Source organism: Aphanomyces astaci (assembly GCF_000520075.1).
Source record: "Aphanomyces astaci strain APO3 unplaced genomic scaffold supercont1.53, whole genome shotgun sequence".
Classification (NCBI taxonomy): Eukaryota; Oomycota; class Saprolegniomycetes; order Saprolegniales; family Verrucalvaceae; genus Aphanomyces; species Aphanomyces astaci.
In genome coordinates this window covers 1-19415 of record NW_009798316.1, presented here as the reverse complement: position 1 = coordinate 19415, position 19415 = coordinate 1, and the positions used below count along the sequence as shown (strand labels likewise).

The 19415-nt window shown below is 49.8% G+C and overlaps 7 protein-coding genes across 7 annotated transcripts; 6 read left to right on the top strand and 1 right to left on the bottom strand.

The window, feature by feature from the left end:
* Nucleotides 1-964: 964 nt before the first annotated feature.
* On the top strand, nucleotides 965-1618 carry H257_14013 (hypothetical protein; the record flags this gene model as incomplete). The annotated part of the gene is made up of 1 exon (XM_009841723.1): nucleotides 965-1618. One exon carries the CDS (start codon nucleotides 965-967, stop codon nucleotides 1616-1618), a length of 654 nt encoding a protein of 217 aa, XP_009840025.1.
* Nucleotides 1619-1640: 22 nt separating this feature from the next.
* On the bottom strand, nucleotides 1641-2735 carry H257_14012 (hypothetical protein; the record flags this gene model as incomplete). The annotated part of the gene is made up of 2 exons (XM_009841722.1): nucleotides 1641-1678; nucleotides 2033-2735. 2 exons carry the CDS (start codon nucleotides 2733-2735, stop codon nucleotides 1641-1643), a joined length of 741 nt encoding a protein of 246 aa, XP_009840024.1.
* Nucleotides 2736-3458: 723 nt separating this feature from the next.
* On the top strand, nucleotides 3459-4994 carry H257_14011 (hypothetical protein). The gene is made up of 2 exons (XM_009841721.1): nucleotides 3459-3746; nucleotides 3794-4994. The coding sequence occupies exons 1-2, from the start codon at nucleotides 3496-3498 to the stop codon at nucleotides 4899-4901; spliced, it is 1359 nt and encodes a 452-aa protein (XP_009840023.1). The 5' UTR covers nucleotides 3459-3495; the 3' UTR covers nucleotides 4902-4994.
* An 885-nt stretch (nucleotides 4995-5879) lies between these two features.
* H257_14010 (hypothetical protein) lies at nucleotides 5880-6504 on the top strand. The gene is made up of 2 exons (XM_009841720.1): nucleotides 5880-5934; nucleotides 5990-6504. The coding sequence occupies exon 2, from the start codon at nucleotides 5990-5992 to the stop codon at nucleotides 6326-6328; it is 339 nt and encodes a 112-aa protein (XP_009840022.1). The 5' UTR covers nucleotides 5880-5934; the 3' UTR covers nucleotides 6329-6504.
* Nucleotides 6505-6975: 471 nt separating this feature from the next.
* H257_14009 (hypothetical protein) lies at nucleotides 6976-10874 on the top strand. The gene is made up of 12 exons (XM_009841719.1): nucleotides 6976-7701; nucleotides 7749-7999; nucleotides 8390-8871; nucleotides 8937-9086; nucleotides 9278-9405; nucleotides 9456-9583; nucleotides 9658-9752; nucleotides 9805-9884; nucleotides 9938-10019; nucleotides 10082-10194; nucleotides 10259-10348; nucleotides 10409-10874. Exons 1-12 carry the CDS (start codon nucleotides 7018-7020, stop codon nucleotides 10769-10771), a joined length of 2646 nt encoding a protein of 881 aa, XP_009840021.1. The 5' UTR covers nucleotides 6976-7017; the 3' UTR covers nucleotides 10772-10874.
* Nucleotides 10875-11115: 241 nt separating this feature from the next.
* Nucleotides 11116-12583, top strand: H257_14008 (hypothetical protein; the record flags this gene model as incomplete). The annotated part of the gene is made up of 4 exons (XM_009841718.1): nucleotides 11116-11790; nucleotides 11847-11974; nucleotides 12031-12226; nucleotides 12299-12583. The coding sequence occupies 4 exons, from the start codon at nucleotides 11116-11118 to the stop codon at nucleotides 12581-12583; spliced, it is 1284 nt and encodes a 427-aa protein (XP_009840020.1).
* A 2447-nt stretch (nucleotides 12584-15030) lies between these two features.
* Nucleotides 15031-16239, top strand: H257_14007 (hypothetical protein; the record flags this gene model as incomplete). The annotated part of the gene is made up of 1 exon (XM_009841717.1): nucleotides 15031-16239. The coding sequence occupies one exon, from the start codon at nucleotides 15031-15033 to the stop codon at nucleotides 16237-16239; it is 1209 nt and encodes a 402-aa protein (XP_009840019.1).
* Nucleotides 16240-19415: the final 3176 nt, after the last annotated feature.

Sequence of the window (19415 nt, the reverse complement as noted above, 5' to 3'; positions counted from 1 at the left end):
TACCATTGGCAACTGGGTCAAGGTCTACGAAAAACTGGCGGGTACGAACGAGCGACCACCGCAGCCGACAAGAAGTTCACCACCCCACAGCGACAGTGGCTCTTCGAGTTCTACGACCGCCACCCAGTGGCATATCTCGATGAAGCTCAAAGTACCTTCAAGCGTGTACACCGCATCATGTGTTCGCTGAGGGGTTGCCACCATGGATGTATCGTCGTTCGTGGCGAGCCACTTCTGTCGGCAAAATTTGAATTGCACCTTCTCTCAAACACATCATAAAACCTCTCTACATTTATATATTATCATATTACAGAGGTTTGGATTGGTTCTGAAATCACCCTCCAGATTGATTGAACCAATCGAGCATGGAAAATTCGACTAGAACTCACAATACTGTAGTACGAGTTTTCAGAAGTGCAGAGCTGCTTCCATTTCCCCACAGCGACTCCAAAATATGTCTCGTAAATGATAACTCTACGTTATATTGACGAGTACTGTCAAAATTGATATTTCCCGTTTAACGTTAAGAATACCGGTCGCATGAATTCGGGAAGCGATTTTATACAGTAGCGTTAACTGACAAAGAACATTCATTCCGAGATTCCATTCGGATACACCTGACTCAGATTCTAACTAGACCAAAGTAGGAAGGGTACAGAGAAGGCGTAATAACGTTTAGGATTCACACACATACCGGTACCTAGAAGAAGATCTATTGCGTCTGTGGGGTACAGGGTTTCTACTGTAAGTCTTTCGTAGGTGTGGTGAGGGTAACATGGACTACATTAGAGAGATTTTGCAAACCATCCGTTCACTATCCCTTCACTGAAATATCATGTGTTTGACAAAACCCGAAGTGTAACTCTAAGAAATTATAAAAACCTTACCAGAAATAATGAATCACGACTGGTTCAGGCAAATTGTAGGGATTGCAATCCCTGGTCCCTACACCGAAGTAATCGTCATGACCACCGCATCGAAACGGCGCTTCACCGAAGAAGAAGATGTCATGCTTCTTCGGGAAGTCAACGCTCGCATGCCATTTCGTGCCCGGCGTGGTGCTGTGATGGACGCATGGGCTGAAGTTGCTGCTGCACTGTTGTCCCACGAAGACTTCGACCGCTCTGTCTTTGACGCGAAACGGGCACACAATCGTTTCACTCTGCTCCTCGAAGGCCACCGCGGTGACAACCGCGAATCCATGCGAGCTTCTGGGGTTGACGAAGAGTACAGCGAGAAGATGCAGCTGTTGGACGAGCTGTTGTCGACGTACGACGACAACAAGGCTGAAAAGCGTGGTCGTCTTGAAGAGGCGCAGCGAGAGGCCGACCGCATCGAATCTCTCGGCAAGACGGTTCGTGAGGAAGCACTACAGTCACTGGGCAAAAGAAGATTAGCTCAAGACGGCGAAGGAAGCAGTGGCGGTGGGGGCGGCAAGTTGTTCAAGATTATGTCGATGATACAGGACGACAACAAGGCTAAGCTCGAAATTCGCAAATTGCAGTACGAAAAAGATCTGGAAGAGCGCCAAAAAGATCGCGATGTCTTAATTGAACAGTCACGCATGCAACATGAAGCAATGATGAATATTCTAGCTGCTTTAAACAAAACAAAATAGTGACATTTATCTTTTTCTTGTTTTACACTAACGCAACTTCTAGCGTGTCTAAGTACTCTTCTAATGATGGTGGTTGCATGTCAAAGTAGTTAGAAATTTGATTTCCACCAAAATGACAGCAATGACAATTCGTCAGCAACATTGCAACACAAACAACCTTTGCCACAGGTGAAAGTCGAATCTTAGATAAATCCTTGTAAGTAATGAATGCCCACAAAGACTTCATGATCTTAAAATTCCACTCAACAGACTGGCGGACACGACTTATCCACTTATTAAATTCTTTTTGCACACTAGAAAGTCCATTTCCTTTGAAGCCCGACAACAAAAATGTAGAAATTCCGTATGCAGGATCACCATATATGAATTTGTTCAGAAATAAATCACGATGCTGTAAAAAGAATTCCAACAAACCACTGTGGCGCAGCATTGTCGTGTCATGTTTTCGCCCTTCCACCGGACCAAAGAAGTGGATGCAAACGCCGTCCGGCGCAGTAACAGCCTGGTAGTTCAAACAATGCAGCCGCTTGTGTCCACTGTAAACTTGCCGCTGCAAGTTGTCGCCGCTTCCACTTGACGAAATTCGACTCACGGCAACCTTCGTCCCATCGATGAAGCCAAACACGGAATCGAGCGGAGCCCCCCTTTTTTTAATGGCCGCACAGTATTGATCCAGTTGCTTGCGTACGAGTCGCAGGTTGAAGTAGAGCAGGTCGTGCCACCGGTCGTAGATGTCGTTGACCACAAACAGAAATATGTCGCAAAGCACTGCGTCTGACCGCCCAAACGTCTTGGCCATTTGGTAGAAGCGGGTTGGAAATGCGAGGCGTGAGAGCATGATGCACATGGCCTCATCACGGCACACACGATTGCGGGAGTTTGTAATGACAACCGATGGGAGACCAAGGAGCAAGCCAAGCTTTTGCACGCCATCGACGTCGAACCGAAAGTCCATGATCGAGTTGGCATCAGTGCAGGCCGTGAGGTGGAAACGGACAGCTGGGATCAATGGGCGTTCGATGTACGTGCATGCCAATAATGTGGCCACAAGTCGTCGTTGCTTTCGGGTTTTGGCGAGAACAAGCAACGCAGATACGTCATCGAGCGAGAGTACCATGGATGTAGTGTGAATTGCACGAATACGGTTGTAGCAGTCGGTGATAATTTATCCGGACACTGAGTGAAGTGACTGGTGCAAAATAATTGTTAAATCCGTCTGTTCAGTATCCCTTAAATCGGAGTTTGCCAAATTGTAGTGAAGTGATAGTGAAGGGATTGGTTGCAAAATCTCTCTATTGTAAGGTGTAATTCCACTTGCTCAAGCATAAACATATAACCAACGTTAACGTTAGCGGTACAATAATTAGCAGCATTCACCTCGTGATGGATCCCATTCCTGGGCTTACAGTTAGCAATCCTGATTAGACGTAACTGCCGAAATGTCGGAAAATGTCGAACTATGGATATGAGAAGCCTTTCGTTAGCAAAAATACGACCATATAGAAGCTATCAAATTCCAAAACCAACACAATAGGTTTATACTACGTAGTATTAGTATGAGCTAACGTTACTGTACCTGTACTTTTTGGAAAGGGCTGTAGTCACTGTCCAAATGTAGTCTTGACAGCTTTGAAGGCGCATGGGGTATTTGATGTTTACAGTTTGAATTACAGGGTCACGTAGTGCAAGGAAAATATATGTAAGGGGATCCATATTTACTTAAAGTGATGATAAAAAGTACTGAAGGTAGGTTCTACCTACACTAGTACGACAGCATGGTGCCCTTTTAGGCTTGGGTTGTAACGCATAACGAGCATGTTCGTCACCACGAAACGTTCCTCGTTGACTAAATATATCTACTGACATCAGACAGTCCGATGGCAGCAGCTTCGACCGTGGGGATGGTGCCACTGCTGGTCAGCTGGCTTTCTTGTTTATACATGCCTGTGGCACTGGGCTTATACTGTTTCCACCGCAACCATCCGTGCATCAAGTACCGCCAGCCGAGACGAATGGCGGTCATCGCCGGCTCCCTTGGCGCGTGTGCGCTGTCGCTGCCCGTTCTCGTCTTTACGGACGCGCACTGCCATCTGTACTCGCTCTGGTTCTCCTGTAGCATCTGCGCTTTGTACGTACTTTTTCTTAAACCATGGAGATCTCACACCTTGTTGTCAGGGTGTCGTACCTGCTCATGCAGTGCTCGGTGGTGATTTCATTCCAGATCACCGAACTCCTCGCCCAGCCCAAACTCGCCACCGCCGAGTCCGTGCACCGCACCATGCAAAGGCGGTGGTTCCTCCATCGAAAAGTCCAAAGCGCCGTGTTCGTCCTCACGAATGCGTTCGTGCTCGGGCCTATCTACTACCCGTTCGCAGCCCACTTTGACGTGCTGGTTACCCACACCCGAGGGGCTTGCTTTGACGAGACTTCGTGGGACATTCTCCTGGCCGAGATAGGGCTCATCGGGGCGCTGTCGTTCGCGTTAGCCATCCACGTCAGCCGAGTTGTCGACAACTTTGGCCTCCGCCGTGCGTTTTTAGCGACTTCCAAAGCCGGTATTCTTTGCATGGCACTCCAGTTTCTGCTGTCCATCGGCACGTACAAGTTGCAGTGGACTTGGCTCGATGACTTTTACGTGCTCGACTCGACAGCGTCGTTGCCTTTCCACGCGTTTTTCTACTTTAACCTGCTGCACCCCCTCAAGACGGTGCTGCGGCCGTCGACGTTTCACCAGCGCGTGATGGTGCTCTCCGACCCATTTTCCCAACACCGAGCGCACTCGACCTCCCACTTTAAAGCGTTCCTGCTTCATCCGGATGGTTTCCGCGCCTTCCTCGAGTTCTGCCGGCTCGAACTTCGGCTAGAACTACTCCTAGCATGGCAAATGCTCACGCAATTCGAAGCCGCGCCGACCTCCCGCGCGGCCATCCACGTGTTCGAAACGTGTTTCGAACCCCACTGCATGTACGCCACGGACATCGGGGCGAATTGGCGACCCCACTTTGCGCCCCACCGACTGACGTGGACGCACCACACGACAGTATTCCTGTCTCCGTCCCTGTTCTGCCACGTCACGGCCGCGCTCCTCCAGCGCATGTACGACGTCCAGTTCCCGCGCTTCCTGCAGCACCCCAGGGGCGTCCTCGCATGGCACGAGTTCCTCGACCGCAAACGGGCTGTGGAGAAACTCGACCAAGTTCTCACGATGGTCAACCGCCAGGGGTCGTCTACGTCGTCGTTTCAGATGAAGCTGCACCTGCCATTGCACTTTAATGGAGGGTAAAGTAGATCTAGTGTATGTACTAGTACCTCGTGGTAGTAGGAGACTCTTGAAAGGTACGACGAATGCGGCGCTGAATGCTGAATTGCATTCCCTTGATGGACATTTCAGAGATGTGACGATTTCAATGGGCTATGTGTGTGGACATTTGAGAAATGTGACCATTCGAAGAGGTTGCAGCTCTCGAGCTCTTGACAGCTGCGTTGGCCGAGTACATATTAAGGAGATTTCGCAATCGTCGGATACCCAGAAACCCCGAAATCAGCTCAGCGGCAGCGACTGATTGGAGGAATAAGTCGGACGGTCAATGGCCATTCCGACCATCAATGGTTGGTTCTGGAGTGAAACCGTTTTCCTGGTACTACTACGTAGTACGTAGTACTCCCAAGTAAACGGTTTCGGTGTAACCGAAAGTCGTTCGACTACAGATTAATACTATTATTGATATAATACATCATGTTAACGTTATATTGTGGATTCGGTATGAATTTACAGACCCTGTCCAATCGAATCTCGCCACCGAATCGAATCACGAATGACGCTATTGGCTAATCCATTTTTCAGTGGATTTGATTGGCTCGAAAGGACAAGTATATTCAACTAATCAGACTTCCAGCGTGATTCAATATTGATTCGACAATCCAAAATTCGCCTGGTTTATCGAATCAATATGACAAACCAGGCGAATTTTGGAAGTTTATAGCGAATTTACAATACTACGTACATACTACTAGTACGTCGTAACATGATGTACCACGGGTATACATACTGTACGTACTGGTATATAACTACAGCACGAAGAATGCCAATTGCACCGTTCGCCAACAACGTTAAGTGAAGGTCCACGTCCAAACGGCATTGGATTGGCTAAAAATATGTTTTATTCAGCGAATCCGAGAGTGGCTTTGAATTCTGACGATTTGATTGGGTCGTTTCTGTAAACGAGTTCCATTGGTCGTCCCCCAGTGATCACTTGGTTGGTTTGCATGTTCAGTAGTGAAAAAGACGTCTTCCGGTCCAGTTTTCCTTAAACAAGGTGGGTTGGTGCAGAATGGTACATGACGAGTCTCATGGGATGATGTCGGACGTAGATGCGTCACGTTGCTGCTTTCCTTTTGCTCGTCTTGGGCGGTAACACCACCCCTTCCGCCGCCGATGTCGAGAAGGTGATCACGTCCGTGGGCGGCGAAGTCGACTCGGAACAGTTGGAAGCTCTCTTGAAGGAAGTCGAAGGCAAGGACATCTACGAAGTCATTGCCGCCGGCCAAGCCAAGCTCGCCACGGTCTCCGTCGGAGGCGGTGCCTCGGCTGGTGCTGCCGCCGCCTCGTCGGGCGGTGCCGCGGCCCCTGTCAAGGAAGAGAAGGAAGAAGAAGAAGAAGCCGACCTCGGAGGTGGCATGGACATGTTCGGTGGCTCGTCCGACTATTAAATGTGCTTCTTTCCGTTGCTGCAGTAACGAATGACCGCCTGTGTCGAGTAACGAGTAATACGATGTGACGCACAGATATGAGCTTGTCTAGACATGAAGATCGGTGCACTGGACCAGCGACATCTTGTCGTCTTCAGCAGGGGCTATGTATTCGTGGATCCAAAGCGATGGCAGGATGGGACTCCTCCAGTTTCTCCACTTAATGGAATGGATTGCTTTGCCGGAGGTCTGGCTCACTACAGTAAGGGTGAACTGATCGACTGTCCGGCATTCCAATGTCCGATGAATCACGTCTGTCTGTCAGTGCAGAGATTGTACATACGGGTGCCAACACCATGGAACCCCCCACACGGTGACCTCCATCGTGGAATAACGTGTAGCACCAACCCAACGGAGGAACATGAACTTGAGAGCCCTGAATCTCCGCTATTGGGCTGAAGCCCGCAATTGCACTCACCATCCGTCCAAACATTAGCGTTGGACCTCCATATCCATAGCCAGCTGCGCTCGGACGCATCATGCGTGTGCCGCGGCAGCAGAACATTTTGCTTTCGATGATGAGAAACAGCCAGCAATATGATTTGAGGTAGGGATAGGTCGGTTTATCCGGATGGACGCCTTATCCGGTCCTTCATATTGGCTGTTGTGTAAATCTTCTGCCGAAGTGAGGCCACGAAGCAGCTAGCGCCATGTTCGAGAAGACGCTGGCAGACCTGGTCAAGGGCATCCGCTCCTGCAAGGGCGATGTGTCCGTGTACATCTCCCAGAGCATGCAAGAGATCAAGACCGAGCTCAAGTCCACCGACCCCTTCATCAAGTCGCAGGCCATTCGCAAGCTCACGTATCTCAACATGCAGGGGTACGACATGAGCTGGGCCGCATTCCACACGGTGGAAGTCATGTCGTACGAGCGCTTTGCGCACAAGCGCATCGGGTATCTGGCGGCGAGCCAGTCCTTCACCCAAAACACGGACGTCGTGCTTCTCTGCACCAACTTGTTCAAGAAGGAGTTTGGGAGCGTCAACGAGTACGAGGTCGGGCTCGCGTTGAACGCGATGGCCAACATCTGCACGCTGGACTTGGCACGGGACCTTCTCGGCGACATCCTGAGCCTCATGAATAGCCACAAGCCGTACGTGCGCAAGAAGGCGACGCTGATCCTGTACAAGCTGTTCGTGCGGTACCCCCAGGGACTTCGCTTGAGCTTTGACCGTCTCAAGGAGCGCATGGAGGAGCCGGACGTGTCGGTCGTGTCGTGCTCCGTGAACGTGATCTGCGAGCTCGCGAACAAGAAGCCCAAGAACTACATCGGCCTCGCGCCGCAGTTCTTTCGACTGCTCACCACGAGCTCCAACAACTGGATGCTCATCAAGGTATCCATCGTCGTCTATACTTCCTTCTCTCATGGAAGGTGTCGTAGGTGGTGAAACTCATGAGCTCCCTCGTCCCCGAAGAGCCGCGGTTGGCGAGAAAGTTGCTCGATCCCCTAGCAACGATCATCCAGAACACCGGGGCCAAGTCGCTTCTGTACGAATGCATCAGCACCGTCACCACGGCGTTGCTTTACACCCAAAAGAGCGACGGCACCCAGCCGCGGAACGTCCCCGCCATCGTCAAGCTCTGCAACGACCACTTGCGTCGGCACATTGAAGACCCTGACCAAAACCTCCGGTATCTTATATTTGTATAAACACCCAAATGTGCTGAAACTTTGCCAAATAATCTATCAATTCTTTTTGTCCTGACTTTTGCATGTCCAATATCACACTAGTTCGAATTGGTCGTGAATTTGATTGGCTACTTGATTCGTGATCTGGGTTTTGATCGATTGTTTTGGTGATTCTGCTCATTCGATTGAGCACTCCCCCAACATTTGGCTGACTTTTGTGCCAAATCTATCGATATTCGTTGGACTGCATCTTGCACACACACTAATTGAAGTCACACACTAATTCGATGTTGAAGATGGTTGTTTTCTGATTGGGTGAATCGTTATTCTGGTGTATATTTCTAGAATAGAAATACCAGATCGAATATCGTCTAAGTAGGACGACTATGTAGGTACTTGGGTCTCGTGGGTCTGAGTAACCTCATGCACAGCCATCCGCATGTGATCAGCGACCACCAGCATGCCATTCTCGAGTGTTTGTCCGTGGAGGACACGACCATCCGGTTGCGGGCCCTCGAATTGCTGGTGGGGATGGTCAATCCGGATAACGCATCCGGCATCATCGAGGAGCTGATGCGGCACACGGTCGTGGCGGACGGCGTGTACCGGCAGGACCTCATGGCCAAGATCCTGCTCGTGTGTTCGGTGCAAAAGTACCAAAATGTGTCGGATTTTGACTGGTATTTGGGCATTTTGGTGCAATTGGCCACCGTGCCAGGCGAAAATGCCAAAAATGCCGCGGAAATCACGCGCCAGCTCGTGGATCTGGCCGTGCGCGTCAAAGGCATCCGCGCCATGCTGGTCCAGAAAATGATCGAATTCCTTCTCGATGAAGACGCAGTCACGGGACCCGGGGCCAAAACCACGTGCCAAGGTAAGACATCGAGTTGCTATGGATTTAAAATGAGTTTCAAATGGATTTAAAATGCGGCGTTGTAGTGTTGTACGCGGCGGGATGGATCATTGGCGAGTTTATCTTGGAGTACGTGGAAGACGAAGACGACGACGACGACGACGACGACGGACGTCTCGACGATGTCATGAACGCCGCCGACCACATGCTGCTGCCCCGCACCACGTCGCTGCCTGGTACGTATGTTGTGTGTTTTTTGTCGAAAAAAACATTTATTGGGTCGAAAAAACATGTTTTCGGCGAAAAAAACATTTGTTTGGTCGGAAAAAACATTTGTTTGGTCGGAAAAAACATTTGTTGGGTCGAAAACAACATTTGTTGGGTCGAAAAAAACATCTTTTTTACTTCTTTTTGTGTTTGGGAGTAGCGCCGGTGCAGGCCGTGTACATGCAGGCGCTGCTGAAGCTGCTCATGGTGATGGTGGACAAGGCGGACGAAGCCACGGTCGACAGCCTAGCGCAGATGATTGTGGAGCGACTGCCGGCGTTCGTGCAGGTGTTTGAAACGTGTTTGAAACGGGTTTGAAACGCGTTTTTTATACCTAGAGCGAACACATTGAAGTGCAAGAACGAGCGTGCGGCGTGCAGGAAATCGTGCTGGGGCTGGGCCTGGGCTTGAACGCGTTGAGTGCGGACGACCGCGCGAACCGCGTGTTTGATTCCCAGCCGTTGAGGTTTGAAACACTATTTGAAACGTTTTAAACACTATTTCAAATGTTTTAAACGTCTGACGCTGTTTCGAACGCAGTGCCGACACCCGCGTGGAAGTGCTCACGAGCTTCTTTGCCGAACCGTTGGCCCCCGTTGGAGCCAAAGCGCAAGGCAAAGTGCCGTTGCCGCCTGGTTTGAAATGCATTTTAAACCATTGGAATCGTTTTTTTATTATTTTTGACAGGTTTGGATTTGGACGAGCCGTTTGACCGGGATGTGGCGGCGTTTTTGGCCGCCGGCGGTGATTTGGATGTGCTGGACGAGGTCATTTATATTGATTTCATTTATATTTGTCGTTTAAATGAAGATGAAAGTAGGATGCCGAAGTGTCGTTTGTGAACCAGCCCCACGCGTCGACGTCATTGGGCGGCCCCGATGGCTCGTACGTGAACTTGAATGGTACGTTAAACGAGTTTTCAATATTATTATCTATATATATATATTATATATATATATTGTAGACGACCGATCCAGCAGCGAAAGCGAGGACGACGCGAAGCTCGAATTGACGTCGAAAGTGGACAAGTCGAATGCGTTTTACATCAAATCGAGTGATAACACCCCCCAAAACAACGTAAGAATGGTGGATATATATATATTATGGCTACTATATGTATCATATATATATATGTATGTAGATGGTGGGCAATTTGTTGCAAGCGCTGGAAAAGCAAAAGAAGAAGAAAAAGGCGAAAAAGTCGAAAAAGATTGTGATTTTGGACGACGAGGTATGTATAAAATATGGAAAATTGTTTGATTTGGGGTATAAATGATATATTGAATGTTAGCCGGACAATGGATCGAGCGACGATTCGCGCAGGAGATCGACGAAGAAGAAGGCGGCGCAGTACGACGACCTGAGTCAAGTGGACCTGACGACTCCACTGGGGGACGACGAGGTCATTCCGGACTCTCACTGGCACCACCGCCAAGTGCGGGCGGACGAAGCCAAGGACAAGTCGAAGAAGAAGAAGAAGAACAAGACGATGGAAGTGGAAGTTGTTGAGAAGAAGAAGAAGAAGGAGAAGGCCGTGTTGAGTGTGGAGGAACCGACTGCTAAAGCCAAGAAGACCAAGAAGGATGGACAGAAGAAGAAGAAGCCCAAGAAGCAGCAGCCCAACGACGACGACCAAGTGCTGCTCTTGTTTTAACAACCCAGAACGTCGGCTTTCCTGTGAAATGTTATGAAACCCCTTCCCTGTGAAAAGTTATAACAACCCCGAAACCCCGCAATGGTATCCGATGACACAGTCCTTTCCTGTGAAACGTTATGAACCCCGAAACCCCTTCCCTGTGAAAAGTTATAACAACAGAACCCCGAAACCCCGCAATGGTATCCGATACACAGTCCCTGTAAAATTTCATGAACCCCGCAACCCCTTCTAACCTGTAAACATTTATAATATCCGATTACACAGGTGACGGTTTCACCTGTGGGATTTGGACAACGGGGGTTTCACTGGGCTTGCATTTTTTTTCGTTGCAGCGGGTTGCCATGCCGGTTGTCAAGCCGTCGACTGGGCGGAATGCACATGGCTCTAGGGATCGGTTCATTCCGTCGCGCGGTGCCATGAACGCGGATCTGTGCCAGTACATGCTCGCGCCGGACGCCACGGCACCCCACCCACCGTCCAAAGGCCACGGACCGACGCACCGCGACCTGCTCTTCGCCACCCTCGTCGCCAGCGACGACCGCCGCATGCTGCGCTTTCAAAGTAGGCCACTGTTGCCTCCATCCATTGCGTTATCTGCATGTATTCCTCGTGTGGGTGGGGCAGCCACCTCGTTGAGACGACACATCCCACTGATCCCCACGCGCATCTTGGACGCACCCAACCTTCGCGACGATTACTACTTGAATCTGCTCGCCTGGAGCAATAGTAACCTCCTCGCCATAGCTCTCGACACAGTTGTGTACGTGTACAACGTCGACTCTGGCGGCGTCACGGCCGTTCGCGCCATCCAAGGCGGCCGAGAGTACGTCACGTCGGTGGCGTGGCTGAGCGATCGGCTGCTGGCGGTGGGCACGTCCAACGCCCACATCCAGCTGTGGGACACCGGCGCTGCAAAGTGTACGCGGACACTTGTTCACTCCCACCACGAACGCATCGGATCGCTCGCGTGGAATCCATCCATGCAAGTGCTGTCGTCAGGATCGAGAGATGCCAAGGTACAGTAGGTTGGCTGCTCCTGTACGTACAATTATGTCAAGTGTACCGTACATAGATTATCCAGCACGACATCAAGGCACCGAACGCCGTGGTGGCCATGTTATACGGCCACACCCAGGAAATTTGCGGGTTATCGTGGTCACCTGACGGAAAAACTTTGGCGTCAGGCGGCAACGACAACCGGTAGTCATGCATGAAATATCAGCAAATATATATCCAAGTCTGGGGTATACGTATAGATTGAGCCTGTGGGATGGCATGAGTACAACGCCAAGGCTGACTCTGTCGCAACACACGGCAGCCGTCAAAGCCCTGGCATGGTGTCCTTGGGAGAGACATCTGCTGGCGTCAGGTGGAGGCACCGCCGACAGATGCATCAAGATATGGCAAGCCACCACGGGCGCCATGGAGCACAGCATTCACACTGGGTCGCAGGTATCCTCTATTGACCCTATCAACCAACCCCGAAACCCCGGAACCCCGAACCACCACTTAAACCAGCGATAGGTGTGTGGACTAGTGTGGTCCCCCATCCAGAAAGAGCTGTTGTCGTCCCACGGGTACTCTCAGAACGAGCTGTGTCTGTGGGCTTATCCCCGCATGAACCGGATCAAAGAATTCACAGGCCATACTGCCCGCGTGCTGCACATGGCGCTGTCGCCCGATGGCGCGTCGGTCGTGTCGGCGGCGGCGGACGAAACGCTCCGGTTTTGGAGCGTATTTGGCCCCCCCTCGGCGTCAACCCGCCCCCCCCGCTTTCACCTCACGTCGTCGCTGTGCGGAGTTCGCTGACGACTTGGTCAGACTATTTATAGTAGAAAGGGGAGAATCAGGAAAGACATCAAGGGCAATACATACACGCAGGTTTTCGTGTGTGGACAGACAGCATGGGGATGTTAGGTTAGCTGTCTTTGTCATAGCTCCATGTAGGTAGCGAATTGTAGAGTGAGACAGGTTGGAAGTAGTTTCATCATCAAATTAACGTTAGACTAACTATCTAAGGAAGTGAGGCAGGTTGGAGTTTACGTCAACATGAGGTGATCATTCCAACCCCTTTGCCCATACCCCGACACCCCATTTAGATTATCAGAAACCCCGAAACCCCGAAACCCATTTAGATTTCCAGCAAACAGAATAGAAACCCTGAAACCTGTATTGCAATCTGAGAAACCTCACGTTATTCTCCCAAACCCCCGAAACCCCACGTAAGTCTATGAGGTTTTGACTGTACTGTCTCGAAGACTCTACAGTTGGAAAGATGGAGGTTTGGTGCTTAGTGGTGGGAGGGACACGCGATAGATTTAGCGTGAGCATCGATGCGACCGATCTAGTCGATCAATTGAAGTGAGCACCGTACCAATGGGCGTCCTCCTGGACACCAGTGCCGTTTGGGGGGGTTCCACGAACGTTGAACTGTATGTGCGACGCGAGATGAAAGTCGCTGATTGGCCCAAAATTTGCCACTACACTGTACAATTTCGAGAGATTGGATGCAATGCGAGAGGCGGCACTTGGGTGGAGCAACTACGTAATATGGCTTCGTCAAACAAGTTTCGTTGTTTGTCAGTCTACAGTATGGTTACATCCGAATGCATTTTGAATTTGAACTGATTAGGGTTAAATTAAAAATTATATTTGGACAAAAAGGTCCGTTTCCTTGAGCAAATTAATCAATACGAGTATACTATTGTGAATTCGCTATAAACTTCCGAAATTCGCGTGGTTTGCTGGATCAATATTGAATCATGCTGGATTTCTGATTGGTTGAATGTAAGAGCCAATCAAATCCACTCAAAATTGGATTAGCCAATAGCGTCAATTCATGACTCGATTCGGTGGCGAGATTCAATTCGAAGGGGTCTGGAAATCTTACGGAATTTACACTTTATTGACCCGTTAACGTAGATTTCCATCTTAAGAGACATGGGACAATTTAAGGGACATCGGATTCAGCCAATCAAACTTGTATAGAAATACCTCTTTAAATAAATGTTCTTCTTGATCCATGAGTTTTATATAAATCAATTAACAAATTTGGCTCTATAAATACATAACCTGTTGAGATTGCATATGTACCTGACAGCATATCATACCCTAACCGCAAAAAATACATGCATAGATCAATACTACGATCAAGCTTAAAATATGTATAAATTGTCGCCTACTTTTGAGGTGTTTCTGCTTAGAAAATGGGACATTAGGACGTGATAGATGCTGTGAAAATAGATGTTTCAGTGCTTGTCGGAAAGACCTGTGATTCCTGTTCAATTATCAGTTTTCAGATTCGAAACCCATTCCTCAGTGCCGAGGTGCTTCCATTTCCCGGCAGCGACTCCAAAATATGTCTCTTAAATTGGAAATCTACGTTACTCTAAGCTTATTGGTCGCCTAAATCACGAGTTCGTCTTCGTATATAAGCCAGCAGCTTTACTTTCTAGTACTAATACTTCGAAGTAGTACAGTTTACTACTATTAATAGTATTAAATTTATATTTATACTGCGATTTTTACCGATCCAGACAGACCCCTACAATACAGTAGTACGCATAGCTGTCGGTAATACAGTCTAAGTACTACTAGGGGGCGACGGATTGTAAGGGACACTTGCTACTTCGAATTTGCCAATTCATCGGAAATGATTGGTTAAATAACTTCGAACTTCGATGGAAAACTCAATTTTTAGCCAATTACGTAATGACTTTCACAAATTCAAATCTTATTGGCTATAATATTCTGTGCTTCTATAAAACTTCTGCCTTCGTATCGTGCCAATTGCAATTATCTATGGTTGCTGGACTTGTATAGGTAATGGATGGCACTTCGTTAAGGCACCGACCGCCGAGTCGTAACGTTAGCCGTGCAGTCGTCGGACAACTGGCTGAGTGTCATTGACGCGTTTGCTCGTTCGAACTCGGGTGTTGGGCCTAGATATCGATATAACACAGTTATAATAAGTACTGGTTTTTACTGGTTTTTGCGACTGTTGAATTCTAGTATGTTATTATGGTTATGACGCCCGATTTGATTGAAAATTGCCATCACCGTAAAATATCCCACCTGATCCAACCATCAACTTTTCATTCACTGGCCGTGCCTCGGATACATACTGTAAGCCGTCGTCGGACAAGGCACGTCTGTCGCAAGATTATTGGCCCCTAACCACTACTGTAGTACTGTACTGTACTCCTGCCGCACATCTTGTAATCCACCCCAGTTGTGAATTTAATACTTAGTAAGTTATGAGTCGTTCGTTGTTGCTGTTGGTCCTCGCCGGCGTTGCGTCCGTCGGCACCGCGTGGACGTGCAGCCCCACCAAGATCATCGACTGGAGGGCCTCGTGCGACAAACTCGGAAGCGACGACGAAAAGTGCAAAAACGGACCCTGCCACCGCGCTTTGCACTACCTCGTGGAGGACATTGTCCGCGATTGTTATGTGCAATCTGGCATGGGCGACGCCAGCGATCTCGACGTGTACCGCATTCTGGATGACTACTGCCACGGTGAAACCCCCGCGCCCAAGCCCGTCCCTACCACCTCCACGTCAACGCCTACCACATCAGCCCCTTCGCCGCCTACCCCCACAACCTCCACCCCGACCCCTACAACCTCAGCTCCTACCCCTACAACCAAAGCCCCTACCCCTACAACCAAAGCTCCTACCCCTACAACCTCAGCTCCAACCCCAACAACCAAAGCCCCTACCCCTACAACCTCAGCTCCTACCCCAACAATCTCAGTTCCTACCCCTACAACCAAAGTCCCCACCCCCACAACCAAAGCCCCCACCCCCACAACCAAAGCCCCCACCCCCACAACCAAACCCCCCACCCCTACAACCAAACCCCCCACCCCCACAACCATAGCCCCTACCCCTATAACTTCAGCTCCTACCCCTATAACCTCAGCTCCTACCCCTACAACCTCCGTCCCCGCAACCAAAACCCCCACCCATTCTTCTCCACCAGCTGTACGACCTACAACCAGCCCTGCCTCCGCACCCCTCACGCAGCCGACAAACGGACCTCCCGTCGCATTGCCAATCGCCCCCACAACCTCTTCCTCCCTCTCTTCATTCCCCACGTCCTCGGCACCGTCCAATGTCGCTCCTTCCAGTACGACATCCTCGGCTTCAACCCGCTTGCCTGAGAAATCCGCTTCAACCACCCCCACCACAACCGGTGTACGTGTCGCTAGCCCCACTTCTGTGCCAGTGAAGACCACGTCCAACATCACCAACACGACCAAAACAACCAACGTGACCAAAACAACCAACGCTACCAATGCGACCCTGGGGGTGGAGTTCATCACGGTACCGACCACTCAAGCGTCAAAGACATCTCTGCCGAGGACCCTTCAGGCGACGACGAAACCGGCGGCCACTAGCTCAGCTGCCCAGGTTGGCGCTCTTCCTCTCGTGATGGCGTTCACTGCCCTGGCGTTGCCATGATAATTCTACCGCCGTTCCTGCCATATTCGTACTTTAGTTTGACAGCTAAGACACGAAATACACCAATTTCGACCTTAGTGTTAGTCGTGTGAAACGCATTTTCCGATAACCCAATGAATGGGGTGTTGCAGCTTTCAGGTTTTACAGCACTTCAAAGTACTTACAAGTTTGACGGGATTTGTCAATCGCAGGGTAGACTTTACTGTTAATGAGGCTATTTGGAATCAATGATCAAGCCTTAATAAACAGTAAACGTCGGTCAGTATCGACATCAACATAACGAGCCTTCTAGAAAACTGCGACTTGCGTTACGTATGGTTTCACGTCCGATCAGAGTGAATTTTCTGATACTAAATTGCTAATGTACTCGGCCCCGTTACAAGAACGAAAATATAATTTGCATGGGGACCATCGCCAAACTGCTGATGCTTGTAGGCTCTGTATGCTACAAATAATGACACCTCCGCAGCTCCATGCACGTCCTCATCTACGTGACGCCGCCCAAGACACGGAAATTGTACATGTAAACTCGCCTTGTTACGATAGAGCAAAATGAAACTACACTTGACTCTAGTCGGTGGTCCCGTTCACAGGTGCGCCGAACGCGGCCAACTCCAGCCTCAAAGCATGGACATCTGAGGCGTGGCAGAATTCGTCCAACGTAATGTACTTGTTGAGGTCGGAGACTGGGCCCAAGCCCAGCGACACGTAGCAGTCGCGGGTCTCAGGGTCCGTCAGCCAGTGCAACGCGCGGTGGCAGGTGCGGCTGTCGCAACGATTGCGTCCATGCGCGGATTTGAGTTGTGCTGCAAGCGGCAAGGGCGGACGACGTGGCGACCGCGGTGACGAGGAGGGCGAAGATGGCTTTCATGGCGTCGGGTGGGTTTGAGCTAATTGTGTGTCGGCTCCAAGAAGGGGCGACTGTGGCGACTCTAGCGGGGCAACCCTTGCACCCACTCAACTCCCGTTTGATGGTCCAATATGGATGATACATGAGCCTTGACCACGACACCCCGATTTCGTTCGCTGCCGTCGGTTACTTGATGGATATGCATTCCAGTACTTTAGGTGCTGGATTCGGAGGTCGGTGGTGTTGATCTTCGCCGCATAGTTACGAAGGTGTACATCGACCTTACGCCGGCCGACACAGTACATCACAATTCCGCTAAGAATAATCTTTTGTGGGAAATGTGTCCCCACTAGAGGGGTGACTCTGGGAAGTATGTGCCCAGTGTCAAAGGATATCATAATATGGATGGGATTCGAGTCTTGGGACACTGCCATCATATTTAACTAAGTTTACTTAACGTTAAGCTTACATGATGGATTACGATGGACATTGCAGCCTATCAGGGTGAGTGCAAGGCACGTGCAACTGTTGAAAATGGCAATAACTCGGCTTGATCGGACAAGCTGCCTCGAACTTTAACATGTACATTGACTTGGCCAGGTCCTGCCACGGCGAAGGACCGCCCCAATAAAACCCCATAAGTCGGCGCTATCACCCCGTGCCCCAACTGTTCCCCTGCCCAGCTATCTCCACCTACCACAGCTCTAGCCACGTCATCCCCACTTTCGCCAGCTAAACGACCCACACTAACCCCCTTCCACAAATATGTACCTCAAGCATGCACTCAGCTATGTTATGCCTCGAAGTATCGCCAAACGCACGGAGGTTGTGCGTGTAAACTTGTTTGGTCACAACATGGAATTGTGGATCACAACCCCACTAAAGGGGCGTCTTTCGGGGACTCTGGCGGTGCAACTTGCGGTTACCCGGGAAAGCATGCGCTGGTTTCAGAAACCTCGTACTACTGCGCCAATGGGGTGCGCAACCCGCGTCCGACTTGCACCTTCGGCAGCACTGCCCAGCTTGGGTGACACCAGTGTTGTGCAGGTCATCTGACATTCCCCATCATCCAAACTTCCCTCAAAAATGGAGTTGGCGTTGCAGGGTAGTACTGTCCCAAATTATGTGAGGTGTCGCGAGTGCGTTCTGCCCCATTGGCTCGACTGCTCCATTGCCGGCCAATGCTAGCTACTGCATCGTTGGCGCAACCAATAATACACGGCACGTCCCTTACAGCTCACTGGGAATGATGTGCCTGGTATTAACGTTTCATGTAAGTAGCGTGGGGCAAGCTGTGCAACGTGGGTAAGTTTGCTGCGGTGAAATTGCGTACGACTACCCCACGGCGACGTCCGAGTTACATTTACCGTCGGAGTATGGCTTATCCTGTGTAATTGCGTCAGGATTGACCGGAGGCAATGCACTGGGTGGTGAACGAACAGCGATATTCTATGGACCTCGACGAAGCGTGTCAGCGACTGCCATCAGGTAATACAACGTGTCATTTGCCCAGCACCTAAAGGAACATGCACACGTAGATGTGCCGCAAGATTCTATTCCATGCGAGGCCAAGCCCAGTGACAGTGTTGCCCTTTTGGCAAAGAGAGGGTGTCCATTACTTTCAACAGAACCTGTTGAACTCTATACAAACATACAATGATTTACACAATGTATTCATTGTTACCACACCGGACTTAATGTATATCACACTTATTGTATACACCTCAAATCGCACTTACGAAGGTATGTTCATGCTCACAATTGCAGTCAGGCTACTAGCTAGTAAAACGACGATTTCAGAAGAAAATCATACCTTCTCGGCCTTTTGGCTAAGATCAAGTGTAGTATCTGTTCTAATCAGTGTGAAAACTGATTACCATATTTAATATGGTTTTTTTTTCACATTCATTTTTATAGATTCCTGGGGTTCAGGCGGCTTGCCACTGACCTCGGGACAGGTTTCCGAGGGCCCAGCACTCCTCCCTTGTGAAGCCTAACACTTCATACTTCACTCAAAATAAATCATATCCATCACTGTTTTACTATACCACTACCACCTTCCTCCAACTACTTTATACACTCACGTCAATGAATTATTGTTTCACAAGAGCATTGGACAAGCTCAGAAAAGTTCCACATGATTTTGAGTTTGTTTGTACTTCTGAAGTAGGATTTAAACAACAATCAAGAAACACCTTCTCGGCCTTTTGTTTCGGGGTTTCGGGGTGAGGGGAGGTGCCGGGAGAACACAAAAACAAACGGAGGTGTGGGTCCGAAGGGGTGAATTAAAAATTAAGCAACTACAGGAGCGAAGCGACTCCGCGCG